This window comes from Bradysia coprophila, unplaced genomic scaffold (assembly GCF_014529535.1).
Source record: "Bradysia coprophila strain Holo2 unplaced genomic scaffold, BU_Bcop_v1 contig_732, whole genome shotgun sequence".
Taxonomy (NCBI): domain Eukaryota; kingdom Metazoa; phylum Arthropoda; class Insecta; order Diptera; family Sciaridae; genus Bradysia; species Bradysia coprophila.
Window position 1 is genome coordinate 121,333 of NW_023503972.1, and position 17,469 is coordinate 138,801.

General features: G+C 37.4%; 2 protein-coding genes and 1 long non-coding RNA gene across 4 annotated transcripts in view; all 3 read right to left on the reverse strand.

The window, feature by feature from the left end:
* The window catches only part of LOC119084123, a 142,748-nt gene that overhangs the window by 106,209 nt on the left and 19,070 nt on the right, over nucleotides 1-17,469 (reverse strand). The gene's annotated exons all lie outside the window — the stretch shown is intronic.
* LOC119084113 (dentin sialophosphoprotein-like) lies at nucleotides 2,035-5,615 on the reverse strand. The gene is made up of 5 exons (XM_037193965.1): nucleotides 3,617-5,615; nucleotides 3,410-3,559; nucleotides 2,766-3,349; nucleotides 2,545-2,709; nucleotides 2,035-2,480 (listed from the first exon to the last, which is right to left on the reverse strand). Exons 1-5 carry the CDS (start codon nucleotides 5,290-5,292, stop codon nucleotides 2,359-2,361), a joined length of 2,697 nt encoding a protein of 898 aa, XP_037049860.1. The 5' UTR covers nucleotides 5,293-5,615; the 3' UTR covers nucleotides 2,035-2,358.
* LOC119084118 (serine protease nudel-like) lies at nucleotides 6,794-12,369 on the reverse strand. Of its 2 annotated transcripts, none has more exons than XR_005089005.1 (8): nucleotides 12,209-12,369; nucleotides 12,011-12,094; nucleotides 11,408-11,945; nucleotides 7,910-8,238; nucleotides 7,672-7,837; nucleotides 7,461-7,612; nucleotides 7,259-7,407; nucleotides 6,794-7,188 (listed from the first exon to the last, which is right to left on the reverse strand). XR_005089005.1 is itself a non-coding variant. In XM_037193970.1 (8 exons), the coding sequence occupies exons 1-7, from the start codon at nucleotides 12,321-12,323 to the stop codon at nucleotides 7,270-7,272; spliced, it is 1,506 nt and encodes a 501-aa protein (XP_037049865.1). In that variant the 5' UTR covers nucleotides 12,324-12,369; the 3' UTR covers nucleotides 6,794-7,188; nucleotides 7,259-7,269. The 2 variants fall into 2 exon arrangements, 1 of the variants encoding a protein (XP_037049865.1); XM_037193970.1 differs by having other exon boundaries at nucleotides 7,910-8,222.

Here is a 17,469-nt window from a genome sequence, read left to right on the forward strand (position 1 = left end):
CAATTTCGTGATTTTACTTTTCTTTAAAAAAGAAAAAAGAAAACATACTCCTACCATCTGCAGTAAGAACGGTAATTGTATCAGTGATACAGTATCACTAACGAACGGCAAATGGCCTAACTTTTAACTTCATGTCCATTCGACATTGTCGAATGTTGTTTCTGTTGCAGTATGAATAACTTTTAAGTAGTTTTTGACATTTTCTGGACGTAAGACAACAAAATACCGTACTGTCCCGCTGTTACATTTTTTGTAGAGGAGTGTAGGATTCATTCTTCCCCTTCGACTGGAAACACAAACTTTCCACAGGCCTCAACAAAAAATGTGTTCCAGAAAGACAGTAAAAGGTAAAAGGTGTAATCTGTAGCTTCACGATTAAACTGATTAAAGATTAGTGTCTTATTTGAGTTGTAGTCTTGATTTCCACTTACGAAAAAAACACTACGTTTTCTCTTCGTTTTTACTTTAAACTATAGAAAAGAGGCCAGGTTTAGCTAAACGGAGGCAAAGTGCTTTTTTGTAGGTGGAAATCAAGCCTAAGTCTAAAACAAATAATTCCGTTAAAAATGCGAAAAAATTGAAGTTTACAAAATGACAGAAGTGAGCAATGTGAGTTGTTGTCGATATCATTTTACTGCTTCATTTCGAAAGATTCATTTATTTACAAAAAAGGTGTTGCTTTGTTAAGTTGTTTATTTAAATTACACAGCGTTATCTAAATTGATCGATAACGACATTATCGTAACAAGCATAACGTTAAATTTATCAATATTCACTCTAGGCTAACTTACTATAAAAATATGACTTTGCATGTGAACTCGGCAGAGAAGGCATGAGTAGATGATTTGACTAGGGATCTGAATTATCTAGGTGCCTGTATTTTGTGAATAAAAATAATTCAATTTATGTCTGAGTTCATTTGAGTTCATTTTCATGCACTGTCTCAGGTCCCTTATTTGACTTTTCAAAAATGAACCACTTCTGCCTGGTTTATTTTACTCTGCCGTGATGCGAATTGTCTTTGTCAACAATGGATTATTATAAAACACTAGTATGGTTGATTCGTACAAGCCGCAAAACTTACCTATTTCGCTTGTTTTAATAAGAAATTACAATTACATTCCAATTCATTTCAATATAGCAATTACGTTTTATTCGTCTTATTTATCTAGTAATGCAAAAAATCAACGCCATTTCCTATAAATTTAGTTCTTTATGCGTTGGTATTGGCCATACCTACTATTTTATATTAATTTTTCATCAACACTATTTCGTACAGTTACTTAAGACATAGCACTACTCCTAGCATTAAAATAAAAAACATTTGGAGGATGGTATTAGAATCGACTTTTCATTTCTTTCGTTAAGACAACGATGCATACTTTCTGTTCATGCTACAGAGTGGTGTTATGCTTTAGAACGGAATTGAGGGCATACAACACTTTCTCAAAACAGGTGAAGTCTTTTGCTCTCGACAGGTTTGTAATATGGTAGCTAAACAATATGGATGTGATTCGGGGTATAGCATAGATGGCAGTGAGGTGGATTGCCGAGACACATTTAGACGACGCTTAATGTAAATGGAATGCTGGGGCAAGGCAATTCTTGAACTTACTACTGTCTTACGCTTTAGTGTAAGAGTACCATTAGAGCACGTAGGAGTGTAAACGAAAAAGGAGAGCTGCCTGGGTTATGGTATCATTTTTGAAATAATCAATGGACGGTCAATTGTTTCAAAATGAAAGATAATGGCGCAAGTCATGGTTATACCACCTTGAGTTGTGCTAGGAACGAAAAAAAAATGGAACGACGATTCTTGTGTGCATATCTCACCTTTTAAAGCAGACTTTCGTGCACCCGTATACACGTATACAGAAAATAAGATGATATGTTTGAACATAGCTGCCGTTTCTTCTTCGTTATGCAACAAACTCCTTGGGGTTTACTTTCATTTTGGTTGCTTTGTTGCTTTGTTGCTTTTTTTGTTGCTTTGTTTGTGTGAGCTTGCTTATAAAAAAGAAAATTTTTTCATCGATAAAACCGAAATATAATTTCTTCAAAATAGATCCACAAACATTGTACTGTATAAATTGTTGAAAATAAACCAGCTTAACGATACAAGTTCCACGATTTGTGAATGGTAAGCAGCACTTCTATACCTTACCTTACAAACACCAGTTCATTCCTGGAGCTCGGTTCCGAGATCCGCGCGGTATTTTATACCACTCAACATATTCCATCGACTTCCTATTCACAGAACTTGGAAATGCCCTTGGTGACAAAACACAAAATTCACCAACTATACGACACTTAAACACCCTCAATATCCAACGTATCACTAGATAACATCTCATTGCTTCATTCAAAATCGGAGTCACTGTCAATAACTTTTCGTAGCTTGGTTCTCGTTTCCAGTATCTCTTCTTCGTCGTAAGTATACTGACGCTTAGTTGCTGCTCTTGTGCTACGGCGAGTGCGACCTACAGAAATATTGACTTTGATCATAAGTTTCTCTATGTTGCGGTGTCCCATTCATCGATTTACCTTCGGTTTGAATGATTAAATTCGGATCCAAATCTTCGATTTCCTTTTTGGTCAAATAATCGACTTTCAGTTGCTTGCACTTCGATATCGTCGGCTCACCCTCCAAACCCTTTTCACGTAACAGTTCCAACATTTTATCGGCTCGCTCTGAATTTGATTTGCAACCTAAAAGAAATGCATTTGTGGAACGTCCTGCTATAAATATCGACAAATTGTCTCACCTTCCCACAATCGATTCAGTTTAACTTTCTTCAGTCCGGCTGCTTTTAAGTATGTCTTCATCATTTGAATTGACCGATCATTGCTCGGACTGAGCGAACTGTCAGCTTTGACTTTCGGTCGCGCACGAGCCTTCTGACTATTCGAAATTCGTTTCATCGTCGGCTGATTCCTGTGTAACTGTCCCGATTGCTTGGGTGATGCCATTGGACGTCCTCGGGGTGCCTGCGTTACAAATCGATTCAATGCGCCGACTTTCGTATCCCGTTTGTCATTATCGGAATCGGAGTCGCCATACGAATGCAGCACATGTAATGGTACATCCACATCGCCGAAATAAACAGAATTGGGAATATCTTGTGATTTGTCGTAAAAGCGATCGCGTTTCCGCTCGTTTTGTCGTTTAATTTGTTGAATCTGATGTTGTCTCGGAATGGGTCGAACTGGAAGGCTGGCTTTGTGGTATAACTGCGAAGACTGTTTGACTATGGTTATTGTTGCGGGTTTTCTACGCGCCTTCGAACCTCGATGCTCATCTTCGGAGTCCGACGACATCCCAGAAACCGATCCAGATGTGGAGGAAATTCTAGAATCGAACACAAGCGAGTGAGTTACGCAGCACTTCATTTCTGTTTTTAAGAATTACCGCCGGTTGTCGATGAAATTTTCTCGTCTCGACGGCCGGCCATCTATACGACCTCTGTTTGATGGCCGCGATAAATTTTGGACAGTTTTCACTTCTCGCGTTGAAGATTGTGCTGCTCGGCCTCTAGCCCGTTGGCTTTTTCCTCGCGAACTGGAATGATATTTTCATTTGCTTTTGTTGTTCATAAAGACATAAATCGTTACATACCTTCTCTTCTTCTTATGGTCCGGCGTTCCAAAGTAAACTTCGTTTGGAATAAATTCATCCTCAGTGTCGCTGCTTGTTGATGAAGAAAATGGCGGGAAATCTATTTTCGCGGAGTTACTTTCGATTTCTCCTTTATTTTGCTGATTGGTACTGTCTGTACTGTTCCCAGAATCACACAAGGCTCCTGTTTCATTTTCTGTCCCGTCAACCACCTCCTCTTTCAGAGTAGTCACAACTTCTGTTGATTGGTTTTTTACTTCTCTTGAACTTTCACATTTGATATCGGGGATACATTGCGACTCGACCGGTGTATTGTCGTCTTTAGCCTCTGATTTTATGGTATCTTCGTTCACGTGATTAACATCTGGAGAACAATTTTGCATTAAGTTTTCGATTGAGATATCGGGTTTGTCGAAGTCATTTAAGTCATTCAGTAAAATGCTGCAGCCCGCCAGTGCATCGTTCTCGTTTTCGTTATCTTCCACTGCGTCTGGAAGTCCGATATCGTCGACGTCCACACTATATGGCAAAGGCTCTTCTTCATCCTCACTATCAATGACTCGACACTTTTTCTTCTTACTGGACGACGGAATGACGACAGCATTGCGAAGTAATTCCCGTGCTTGCAATTCCTTCAACTTTTGGGTGCTGAATTTCTTAGATTTCGGTCCGGGCTTTTCATTTTGTATCAGATGCACAATGTCTTCTTCAACCTCAATGTCACTCAATTGATTTTCATCCATTGTTGGAGATTCCAACAGTCGTTCTCGTTCCATGTCCACTTCCGGATCACTGTCATCATTCACCGAAACAATTCGTCGCCGTTCTTTGCGTGGCTTCCTCAAAACTGTGTCCAAAATGTATTCATCATTTTCCACTTCGGTCGTACGGTCGGAGTGCTCAACGTCACTGCATTCTTCATTGGAGTCGTGTTCATTGGAAAAATTGTCATCATCGTCATTGGATGCATCATCATTATCAACATCGTTCTCTTCGAATTCTTCGTCACCTGCGTTATGTGTATTTGTAAATCCTACAGGTCGATCATTTGTATGGCATTCAGTAACTGGTAGGTCATCAATTGATTCGGTATTTTCCTGCTGTACACATGAATGTCCGTCTTCTTTCTTTGTGCACAGACTCAAATTTTTGTCACTTGGATTCTCGGCCTGCGGATCCGTTGGTCGATCTAAATTGTTGGTTTGTAGTGTTCCTTCACTTCTAACTTGTGAATCAGCGGTAAGGACTTTCTCTTCATTTGCTGGAATTGGTATGACTTCGTCTATCAAAGAGGAGGGAGCGTTCTCGTATCCATTTTTTAAATTACAAAGAACATTGTCCGGCTCGTCAGTCACAACTTTACCGTTGTCTGTAAGTGGGAGCTTATCATGTGATTGAACGACTCCGCTTTCACTCACTATCTCTTCTAAATAACTGGGAACATTTACATTCTCTGCGATGGCAGAGTGTTCATGATTTGGATTCGCTTCCAAATTCTGTCCACTCCCTCCATTTGTGTCATTACGACTCATAACCGCCTTATTTTCCAATACGCTGGCATTGATAACGTTGTCCACTGAACATTTTTCGTGGTATTGACTGTCGTTGTTCTGCTCGCTGTGACACAAATCATTACCACCGGAAATGTGCACATTCAATTGTTGATCTGACGACATAGGGGTCGACTTAATGTATCTCGGTGTTTTGCATGAAACTGGCTAATAGAAAAGCACATAATATTCGTAAAACTTTTGTATCACTTAAAACCATCAAGGCCAAGCATTATCACAACATAAACAAAACATAAAACGATGTTGCAGAGCACAGCAATAGGTGTCAATCGACTAATTCGGTTTAATAGTAAGAGATTTGCGAGTGATTGTTTAGAATGTCGAGTGGAGTAATTAATTTTAATGAAAATATTGAGATTTAGTTGTTCCCTCTAGTAAACGTATGTATTAAAATATGGAGCACTGAGAATAATATGGAGCACTGAGATAGTGAAATGTCAAACTGACAGCGCATCTATTCTTTCCCAGCTGAAAAGATTTATTCAAAGCAGCTGATGATTCATTATAGTTTTTGGAATTTGAACCATAAAATAGTACAGAATATTAGTTGATCCGCTCAAAACACATTCGAACTGCGTTGGAAATTATTCTTCTTTAATTAAAACCTCCTATAGGTTTCTTCCAAGTAACTGTAAACATGAATTTTCACTAGCCGAAGGAACACGATTTCATCCACAGAGATCGGTTTTCATATAGACTCTTATAATCAGAGCGATAGGACCGTTAATTATAACTTGCCTTGGGGTACTTGTCAAAATATTGCTTTCTCTTTCCACATGTTACGTGGAGAGCGAGAGGACCGAAGACCAGTCTATTATAAGTTGTCTAGGGGTACTTGTCAAAATATTTCTTTCTCTTTCATCATAACACTCTATAAATATTGATGTCTCTATGGATGAAATTTTACAGTAATTTGACAATTCGTATGGCCTTGGAACGGACAGTCCAGTAGGCACTGCGTTTCTTTTGTGAAGATAGATGCGATAGACGACTGGTTTTCGTTGTTCCAAATTTAACACTTGTCAATTCAGTGTTCATGCTAGGGGCAGTGCTGTGGAAAAGTGCGTGTTTTGGTTTTCGATCGACTACTGGCCACACAATCATCGATGAATTTTTTATTGTTAATTTGCCTTCGTGGGATCAGTGCTTCCTTCCGATTTCGAAAATTTGTGTGAAAAACTTTTGCATTTACTCCCCTAGGAATTCTGAAATAATCTTGATAGACTAGCCCAGGATCCCGAAATGAAAATATTCCAAAAGGTCTTGTAATATTTAGAAGATTGTAAGCTACAAACTAATGAGGACTTATACTACGACATTGCAGAGAAATTGATAGACGGATGCAAAAAGCTGAATCTTGAAGCTGAGGTAAGATGCATTGGTTCCAGATTGAATGATATTGGATGGTATGGTTCGGACGTCGATATGAATGTAGTAGTACCTGGTGAGTACTAGTCCAGAGAGGATCAACTTTATGGAAATTATACATTGTGTCCGATTTATTATTCATTGCGTAAAGGTAATCGGTTCGAATTGTGATCTTCCTTGACGATACTGACTTCATAAAAAATGCTCTCGTTAAGAAAGGGAAAATAATATAGTGAGCTGTAGTTTACAGAGAAAATCTATTAAGAAAAAAGTAAGCACAACATTCAACAACCTCGATTGTTTTTCTTTGCTCAAGTTAATTTCTTTCATCTTCACCCGCTAGACAGTCGACTATGCCATCAAGTGCTCGAACGCATCGTCTATTGGACCTGCATCGTCTTCCCGGGCACTTGCCACGTAAAGCCACTGAACCACTTGCATACATTTTTATTTCGTCTATATACGTACTGAACATTGTCATTCGCGTGAAAGCCGTATAAGAATCTGGCTCTCCACATCGCACCATTTCTTTGTCTGATAAAGTAGGGTTGTAGCCGTAACTGGTGATACCGGCCAAGAAATAATTTGTGCGATTTGTGTCACTCGTACATACAAATGGTCCACCGGAATCACCTGCAATCAATGAATATTTTTTCTATCGAAATTTTCGTCTGCAAGAATGTACGATAGCACATGTACGTACCGTAGCAGGTGTCAAATCCACCTCTCGTGTATCCAGCGCAAAAAAACAGTAGGATTGGTTGGATCGCAAACTCGGACTATTGACAATTGTACTTCATTAGCATTGTCAACTGGAATTTGTCCTCGATACGTAAATGAGCCCCAGCCCGCCTACGAAACAGAACACAATTAACGTGACAAATACATAGTCGAAAAAGTCTTACTGCTAAACAAGTCATGTTTTCATAATTCTTTGTCAAATCATGAACGCTATCGTTGATGATCATTCCTTGTGTTGGCAAGCAAATAGGGCGAACCCAACGATTGTATCGTAACGGTTTAGCGAGTTCTAAGAGAGCGATATCACTTCCAAGGGCTGTGAAAGGAAAATTGTAACTAAAAAATGTCATGGCAAATATACTTCAAAAAAATTACTTTTCAAATCGAAGCCACTATGTATGTAGACTTTCATAACGCGGACAGCTTGCTCATGCGCTGAGAAGCTATTTTGACGAAGAATTCCCGCTCTTATGTCCACATAATCATATTGCCCTACATTCCTTTTCATATTCACTAACAAGCAATGAGCTGCTGTTAAGATCTGAAAAATTATTAGAGGACAATTCATTTTTACTCAATATTACTGAGTAAGGTGAGGTGAATCGATTATTACCCATTTTTGTTCGATGATACTACCTCCACACACGAACGTTCCATTCAGGTGTAAACTCACGAGCCAAGGATGTGAACCAGATGTTGCTTCTTTGCCACCGGCAATTCTCATGTTTCGGTGAATGTTATTTTCGATATGGAACGTTTTCCCACAGACATAAGGACATTTTACACGGAGAATAGCATTGGCAGATTCCACTCCGGGTATAGAACAATTGTCAACTATTTGTTTTTTAACGCCACTCAACAGTCTTACACTCGTTATGTATTTGCCTTTATAGTTGGACTGCTCGTACGAAGTAGTTGGGTCATTACTGCCAAACAAAATTGCTTTGAATAGATACCAAATCAATCATGAAGTAAGTGTTGTGAGAACCAATGATCAGGATTTTAGCGATCAGTTTTGATGAGAGTTAGAGATGTGCTAGTCTGCATTTTTCGGGGTAAAAGTAGGGCGACAGACGCGCTAGGGTCACATACGCATACGCAATAGATATTAGGGTGGGTTGTATTTTCATTTTGTTTTTATTTTAAAAGGCCTGGCCCCAGGCTGTACTCAGAATTGACCAAGGAATCCGAAACAGCAAAATTTTTTTTTTTTAATTCATTTTTCCCTTGCCTCTAGGCTGATTTTTGGGGTAGTAGCATGAAATTGCACACAATGTTGACAGATATCTCGGGCAGTTGGGAACAGAAGACATTGCTGCTAACTGTAGTGAATAGCTGAGGAGTCCAGCTATGAAATACCATAAGAACGTTGTTGTTCTTCGCCTTCACTCGGGCAGGGTAACTCTGTCAGCAGGGCCAGATTAGCATTTACAGCGCCCTGGGCAACGAGCCTTGCAGCGCCGCATGAAAAATTTATTAAAGAAATTGTTTCCTACATTGTCAACCATATCAAATAAAATGTTTTCAACATTTCCTCAAGAATATTATTTTCTAAGTAATGTGTAGTTAGAGACGGCGAGCGAGGCTAGGTGGCAAGCTTATGATAACATATAACCATATATGAATGAGAGATATATGATAATAACCCGAGTTTTCGTGATTAATTCGCAAAACTTTCCCACAAACAAAAATCAAGTAAAGTTATAAAAAGGTTTCGCTCGTATTTTTCGTTATTTTAAGTTTGAAGTTTGTATAATGAATCCGAAACAATTTTTTCGTGAAATTCTTCTTGAAGAACAAATCAAATCAAACAACTTGTCAAACAAATTTATTTAGCAAATAGCTATTTTCAAATACAAAGTTCCATAATCACAGCCATTGAAAAATGAACATTAGAATTCAAATTTACATCACAATTCTATAGTTTCATTCAGGTGTTCTTTCAATTTACACTCAAATGTCCTCTCATTATTCTCACGATGATGAAAATGTCCTCAAGATACGGAGCAAGCAGTATCTTCCCTTGGAAGATCGTTAGAACATGAACGCGTTGTGAGGAAAAACCAAGAAAAAAACGTAAATTTTTGACACAATATTTGTGATACTGTTACAGTTTCATTATATTGCGAGATTTACTCTACTTGGTAAGGTCATGATTCGGAAAAAACGACTTGCGTTGAAGCAATTTCAAGGATCTAGGACTCGGGATCCCAAATGTATTGAAGTTTAGGGCACTAGAATGATCCTTTGTCTTCACTCTGAAAGTGTTAGATCTTGAAATTTCGGTAGTTGGCCTTGGATTTCGACAAAAAAAATCGCGAATATATGCCATGAACAATTTTCAATGGGCGGAAACGGATTTGTTCTGCAGCTTTTCCAGCTGCTTTATTTGTTCCAAACTCCCGTTGTGCGGCGATCATGAGCAGGTTTCAGCTCATGAGGAATTTTCAAAATTTTCGAAAATTCCTCATGAGCTAAAAGCTTTCCATCAATGGAATGGTCATTATTGAAAATTATTTATAGTGTCTTCAGCCAGAAGCCTCAAAGTCCAACTTTTCTAAAGCAGGACCATCATAAAAACGCTTTAAATAACCAAATACGAACAGCCTTGGGTTAGTCGATGTGCGTGTATTATTCAAAAATATCGTTAGATGTATATATGCATTTCTTGTAGCTCACATTTACCCCAAGAATGTAATGTACAGACGCAAGCGCAGCGAGCGCGAATTTTTTTTAATCGACATTGATTTGTGCATGACTTATGTTGAACGTGAAATGATTACACTGTCGAAAAAATTTAATTTCTCAGCGCCCCTATTTTCCCAGCGCCCTGGGCCGGGCCCACTTTGCCCATGGGTTAATCCGGCTCTGTCTGTCAGTGTTCCCAACTAAGACTTTTCGACCAAAAATTTCAACTTTATTTGCAAACAAAATCGGCAAATCACGACATAATACATCGTGTGAGGTATGTCTGAACAGGTAATCTCATAGAGAATCCATTGCAGAGACGTTTTTTGAAAACAAGTTGAAAAAACTCACAGGAGCTTTGTTTTTGAAGCCCAAAGTTGGCAATTTTTTGTTAGAATGAAAAAGTTAAATGAACAAAAAAGGTTCTAATCTGGTGAAATTGATAGTTTTATACCTATTCACCCTAAATAACAATTTTCTGAGCAAATAAACGTAAATTCGTCGATTTTTGTTCATTTAACTTTTTCATTCTAACAAAAAATTGCCAACTTTGGGCTTCAAAAACAAAGCTCCTGTGAGTTTTTTCAACTTGTAATCAAAAAACTTCTCTGCAATGGATTCTATATGAGATGACCTGTTCTGACATACCTCACACGATGCATTATGTCGTCATTTGCCGATTTTGTTTGCAAATACATTTGAAATTTTTGGTTGAAAAGTCTTAGTTGGGAACACTGACAGAGTTACCCTGCCCGAGTGAAGGCGAAGAACAACAACGTTCTTATGGTATTTCATAGCTGGACTCCTCAGCTATTCACTACAGTTAGCAGCAATGTCTTCTGTTCCCAACTGCCCGAGATATCTGTCAACATTGTGTGCAATTTCATGCTACTACCCCAAAAATCAGCCTAGAGGCAAGGGAAAAATGTATTTAAAAAAAAAAAAAATTTGCTGTTTCGGATTCCTTGGTCAATTCTGAGTACAGCCTGGGGCCAGGCCTTTTAAAATAAAAACAAAATGAAAATACGAGCCACCCTATTAGATATACGAGTTCGTACGGGGCTCAGTCGCAGCAAATGCTCCGACTGTTCTGATGGCTCGTTATAACGGCGTAGGGTAATCTGGCACACGGTGCTAAAACAACGCATTTTTCAAGTACGTAAAAGGTGAGCTCGCACACAATTTTTCAATACCAAAATTTTGTAAAATGAGTCATTAAGTCGATGAGATGGCTAAAAAAGGTTTTCAGCAATAAACTTGCGTGTGCGAGTTCGCCTTTTACGTAGTTCGATCTTTTGACACCATGAGCCAGATTCCCCGATACCCTTTGAAACCTGTTTTCAACCGAATTTTTCGCTATTTTTGCTATTGATTCTGATTCTTTAATGATGACGAAGTCAGTCAATAGAAAATTAATGCTCACCTTAACTCAAAGCCCTGCTCATTTAGACAAACTTCACTTGTCCAGTTGAATAGGTCCACACACACCGGATACCATTCGTTTTCGTAATTTATGTATAGATATCCATCGGTGCTTCTCACGAATGGTTCTGGTTTTGATGTTATTTTTGATACCAACAATAGACACTGGCTTTCGTCTTTCCCGTTAGAACAATGTCGCATTCCGTCGCATATCTCAGCGTCAGTGTAACACATCGACTGACCGGAGTTGTTCATGAATTCTTCCTCGTTATAATGACATGAGTATAAATTATGTTCACATCCGAAGCATCCAACTTCATCACTGCCATCTGGACAATCGATATAATTGTCACAGATCCTACTTCGATCAATTTTTTCAGTGCATGTACAATCTGCTTCGTCGCTTCCGTCAACGCAGTGGACTATACCATCACAATGCGCTGTAGATTCAAAGCATTGTAGTGGCGATGAACATTGAAATTGATCAGGTTGACAACGTCTCAATGTGTTTGGATCGATAGGGCTGGCAAGAATTGTATCTGTGAATCGGGTCAATTTTTAATGACATCGAATGTATTTTTAATGACTGACTTGAGTAATCTACCTGTTGGTGGTCGTTGTATTCGTGGATACCAAGAAGGTAATCCTTGATTATAAACGGTGTGCGGAGTAATCACCGTTTTGGGAACTACAATTAAAAAAATAAATTTTATTGTCACAAAAGAGGGAGACAACACTATAGAAATGATTTACATCAAGGACAACAATGTACTTCGTAAATTTTTGTAGAAAAATTACTCACCATCATAAATCACTCCAGCGTTTGTTTGTCCGCACTCTACAGGTGCGTACCAAATTTGCCTTTTTGTCTTGTAAGTTTCAGAAGTGAAACTATACAAGACAAATAAATAGTACATTGAATGACAAGGGGCGAAAGTAAAAAAATTCAACCGTGTGCGAGAGTTGGAGCCCGCGCCGAAGGCAAGGGCTCTAATCGCACAGGTTGAATTTTTTTACTTTTGCCCCGAGTCGTTCATACTATTTTTTTTGATACCAACATTGAAAATTGATACGTATCGCAAACATCGCAACAAAATGTTGAAATAAAAAGGCATTTAGCCAGAAAATGCGGGGGTCCAGGGGGCGGCAGCCCCCTGGTATATGAAAAATTTAATAATTTAGCCATCACAACAATAACACACACAAAAATTAAGATATAACTAACAAATCATTCAGTAACAAAAAGTATCAACTTTGTATGCTAATTTCAATAAGAACACTGGCGCACAGTGTTTTACAATTTTGATCAAAGTATTCTGCATAATATGAGCGGATTTTGTTGACAACTCGACTCATTTCTCTCATTTTCTGTGACGTCAGTCACTTTCGCTGTTCGTTCAGTTGCGTTCGCTCTTCGTTAAGTACTTTCTCCCCGTGGGATGCATTTTTTTACTTTCGCCCCTCATATGCGGGGCGAAAGTATCATTTTTCAATGTTGGTATCAAAAAAACGTAAAAGAACGTTGCACTCATCACACACCGAAAGCTAATCACTACTAGTTGACTATAAAAGACTCTCAATAAGCATTTGCGTCATTCAAAAAAAAAAAAAAAATGCATACTACAGTACTACACATGCACTCTTAGCACTTTGCACAAGCAAATTGTTTATTTATTTTTATTTTCAAATTTGCTGTTACATGCAAATCTCTACTGGTGATGTGAGGTTTAAGTACATTGTCAGTATACTGTCAAATGAAAGAATTTTTTAACGAAGCTGGCTGGGAACTGAACAAATCAATTTTGTTCGTTAGTATTGGAATCTGAAAAATTAAAATCACTGTATGACGGGGTGATTTTTTTTCGCCCAGAGATAAAATAGATGTTTGCATGACAAGGGCTTCTAGGAATTTCGCGCCGGTGTCATTCACAATGTGTCATTTTATGACATTTTGTAAAAGGGAAAAATCATTTTGTGAATCATTTGTGAATGCCGCCGGCATGAAATTCTTCGATATCCGTAAAACGTAACAACAAGCAAATTTAAAAGAACCTGACTGGCCATTTAGAGAGCGACGTATGGGCGACATATAGTTAGTCTCAAAATTGACATTAGAACAAAAGAATTCTATCAATTTTGACACTATACGTCGCTCTCTAAATAGCCAGTGACAAACTCAAAATTTAAGATTACAGTTTTTCAAATTCAAATCATAACGATCAAATTGATTTGTTCAGAGTCCAGCCAACTGCGTTAAAATTCTATCAGAATTTAAAGATTTACATTTCCTAACCAATATATACTCTTCAAACACTTAAAAAGCGAAGAATTGTCTGAAAATGAAGCATTTTCTTCAAAAACTCAAAAATTTCGCCTATCATTTGTAATGTGTGTGTGAGTGTACACAAAGAATAGCATTGTTCGTTCGTGGACTCATTATATGATCACTAAAAGCGAGTAGCATAACTTTAGGGTAATTCTTGATCACAATCAGACGTTTACGCCGTCCGTTGAACTCGAAATTATGAAAAGAATTTGGTCCACTTGGTGACCTTTTTACTTCGTGCAACTTTCTTGCTTGCAACGCAATTTATCTGAGGTTTTCTTTATATGGGATGATAGTGAGTGTGTCCAGCTTCAACACCCCATAGTCGGTTTCGCGGATAAATTCTGTTAGACCAGCAGTACTGTGCGAAAATTGACCATACGTTCATTGTTTACTCCCGAACGTGCAGTGGTACCGATGCGAGCCTATACTCTAATGATAGATCTTTTCATGATCGACTCGCACAACATTTCAACTTTTAAGAATTCGTCTATCTCGAGTTAATCCTATAAAAGTGCTTTTCCTACCCTTTGACATGCTATCAATTTTCACGTGTTCACTCCAAAAATGGGAAACTAACAGAAAAAACAAAAGATATCTACTTCTTAGAATTGAAAGACGAATCCAACGCGCTATAGCTCGCACGAATGGCCGTACCATTGTATTTATTTTCCCCATAATTGGTTCAAGTTTTGGTGATATCACTCTTAACATAACATACCCTCTGACGTATAGATATATTAAAATTTCGGCATGGACATTTTACATATTTTGACAACCTTAATTTGTCCATCATACCAATCTGTTATCTACTGGAAGATGTGTGTTAAAATAAACGAAGCAATAGACGATTTTTTAAACAAAAGAAGTAACAGATCTAGAAGGACTATAATATATATTACACACTTGTCACGAAGAAGTCGAGGCCTGCCGATATAGAGTATATTTTATCACATAAGCGAAAACAAGACAACAACACAGACCTGAAGTGTAATCTTTGAATTATTCTTCTAGTTGAGTAATTTTGACATCCAAACACCGCGCGTATGTGATAATATATATTACACACTTGTCACGAAGAAGTCGAGGCTTGCCGAGACTGATAGTAACAAGTGTGTACTCTATTTTATCACATAAGCGAAAACAAGACAACAACATAGAACTGAAATGTAATTTTTGAATTATTTTTCTATTTAAGTAATTTTGACAGCCGAACATCGCGTGTATGTGATAAACGTTATTATACGCTCTCAATTTACAAATTAGAGAACGTCAGATTTTCTTAACGCTAAATGCCACACACTAACGCTAACGCTAAATCCGTACGCTAATGGCAAATGCCGACGATAAAGGCAACATTAACGAGTTAGCCGACGCCATGTTGCTTTTAAATTTAACATCTGTGAGGCCAGCAATATCAGGCACTTTTTCATCTCTGAATATATCAGCAATCGCTGTTTGAAATTTAAAAATTAATTCATTGCCATTATTCTAAGGTCCATTAATATGAGATTCGCCTTTTATTTGCAAGAAATTTACTGAAATTAAAAATTTATTTATGAAATATGGATACATGGTCGGCCATTTTTGATTCCAATTCGAATTGATTCTATTTCATATTGCACTGCATTTGATTTCTTTAATCTTACATCAAAACGTCGGCTAACTCGTTAATGTTGCCTTTATCGTCGGCATTTGCCATTAGCGTACGGATTTAGCGTTAGCGTTAGCGTGTGGCATTTAGCGTTAAGAAAATCTGACGTTGCCTAATAGCGGAAAACAAGACAACAACATAGACCTGAAGTGTAATCTTTGAATTATTCTTCTAGTTGAGTAATTTTGACATCCAAACACCGCGCGTATGTGATAATATATATTACACACTTGTCACGAAGAAGTCGAGGCTTGCCGAGACTGATAGTAACAAGTGTGTACTCTATTTTATCACATAAGCGAAAACAAGACAACAACATAGAACTGAAATGTAATTTTTGAATTATTTTTCTATTTAAGTAATTTTGACAGCCGAACATCGCGTGTATGTGATAAACGTTATTATACGCTCTCAATTTTTTTTCTCTGTATATGCACCGTACCATACGATAAACAAGTATTACGTTAATCAATGACGAACATTATGAGAAACTCAATTGACTTTACTATTTTTTTTGTTAAAAACAAACAATAAATTGTTAAATTTGGAAATAATCCATCAGTGGGATGACCACATTGTAAGTGTATCGTGCATGTATGTGTTATACGTAAATCGAATATTTAAAATTTGTTTTCTCGTAAAAAATTAGTGAGATCAGTGCTCAATTTGCTTGTTCAAATAATGAATTTTCTCAACGCACTTCAAGCAAAAGTGGTACTCTAAATAGGATACTGAAACTTGACAGTGCTCCATATAAAATTTTACACTGTAAAAAGAGTGGGGATAAAATTTCATACAAAATAGTACTATATTTGGCAGCTGTCATTAATAGCACTTTTGCTTGAAGTGCGTTGATTTTGTATATTTTGTCATAAATACGAGACTTGGTTTCAGTATTACAACACATTTTGATCGTCAAAAACGTTGATCCATAATGCGGTGATATACTCTGGTGATATTAAATATGAAAGTTTGACGCACAAAGTACAATTTTCTAAAGACAACTCGTTTCAAACCCAAATTAGACGATCATATAAATAATATTGTCTTTGTGATTCATAATTTTATTAAAAGATCTTAACTCAGCAGATGGAACCTTAGTCGATGAGTGCGTGAATTGAACGGTTATTGTTTAGAAAAAACGTAAAATTTCTCTAGAAATTTCCTAAATTCTTTCAAATCTTCCCAAAATATTTTTTTTGAAAATTAAAGAAAATCTAGGAAAATATGGAAAAATTGAACAAAATAAAAATATTCCTGTAAAAAACGCGTTGATTTTACCGGTCTAAATGGTTGTTGCCGGCATTTTCCCATTTTCCATCGTCATTTTGCACAACGTCTTTTCTTGCATTTTCCATTACCTGCACTACAAACAAACATTTTCATTTCATTCAAATAACTGAAACGCAAACGGCATAACTATCGTTGGGGATATCTTTAATTATGTATATACCTCAAACAAATGAGCACTATACATCTCATCCCCACGTGTCATTGTTTTGATGTTTTTTTCTATCCTCTTCATATGTGTTCTCCTCTTCATTTGTGTGCTGTTTTTTGCTTCCACAAAAGTTGTATAAATATTGTATTTGTCACGGTGGATATACCTATATGATTCGAGTATTATGTTTGCAGATGTTGTGAATAGAAAAGGCGCATACTGTAGAGCATTTTGAAGTATTATTTTTTTGCTCACATGCTGCGTCACACCCGTGAATAAAATGTTTTTCTGCAACTGCGCTGCGAAAAGTGAACTTTTTCATGAGCGTAATGGGGGTCTTTTTTCACTTGTTGCGACAAGTCTTTTCGTAACTAGTGGCTAAAAGTACTTTTTACCACTAGTTGCAAAAAGTAGATTAGCTGTTATCATGTATATTTATGCGAAATTGGTCAATGAAAACGGCAATATTTGATGAACTGAACCATAACACTGCTACTAGCTCGAACACTCATTATATCAAAATAGCCTCCAAATTTCAAAGATGTATGCGTGTACGATTGTATGTGATGTGCGTTTTCGTTCACACTAACAAATCATGACTCCTGTCTTTATGAAAGAAATACAACGCACGGTGTGGTTGAA

Coding starts and splice junctions, on each gene's coding strand:
- LOC119084118 (XM_037193970.1), bottom strand. CDS start 12,323: ATGTACTATTTATTTGTCTTGTATAGTTTCACTTCTGAAACTTACAAG. Junction 12,095..12,208: donor CGCTGGAGTGATTTATGATG/GTGAGTAATTTT, acceptor TTTTAATTGTAG/TTCCCAAAACGGTGATTACT. Junction 7,838..7,909: donor GTATCATCGAACAAAAATGG/GTAATAATCGAT, acceptor ATAATTTTTCAG/ATCTTAACAGCAGCTCATTG.
- LOC119084113 (XM_037193965.1), bottom strand. CDS start 5,292: ATGTCGTCAGATCAACAATTGAATGTGCACATTTCCGGTGGTAATGAT. Junction 3,350..3,409: donor AATTTCATCGACAACCGGCG/GTAATTCTTAAA, acceptor GTTCGATTCTAG/AATTTCCTCCACATCTGGAT. Junction 2,710..2,765: donor ACTGAATCGATTGTGGGAAG/GTGAGACAATTT, acceptor CATTTCTTTTAG/GTTGCAAATCAAATTCAGAG.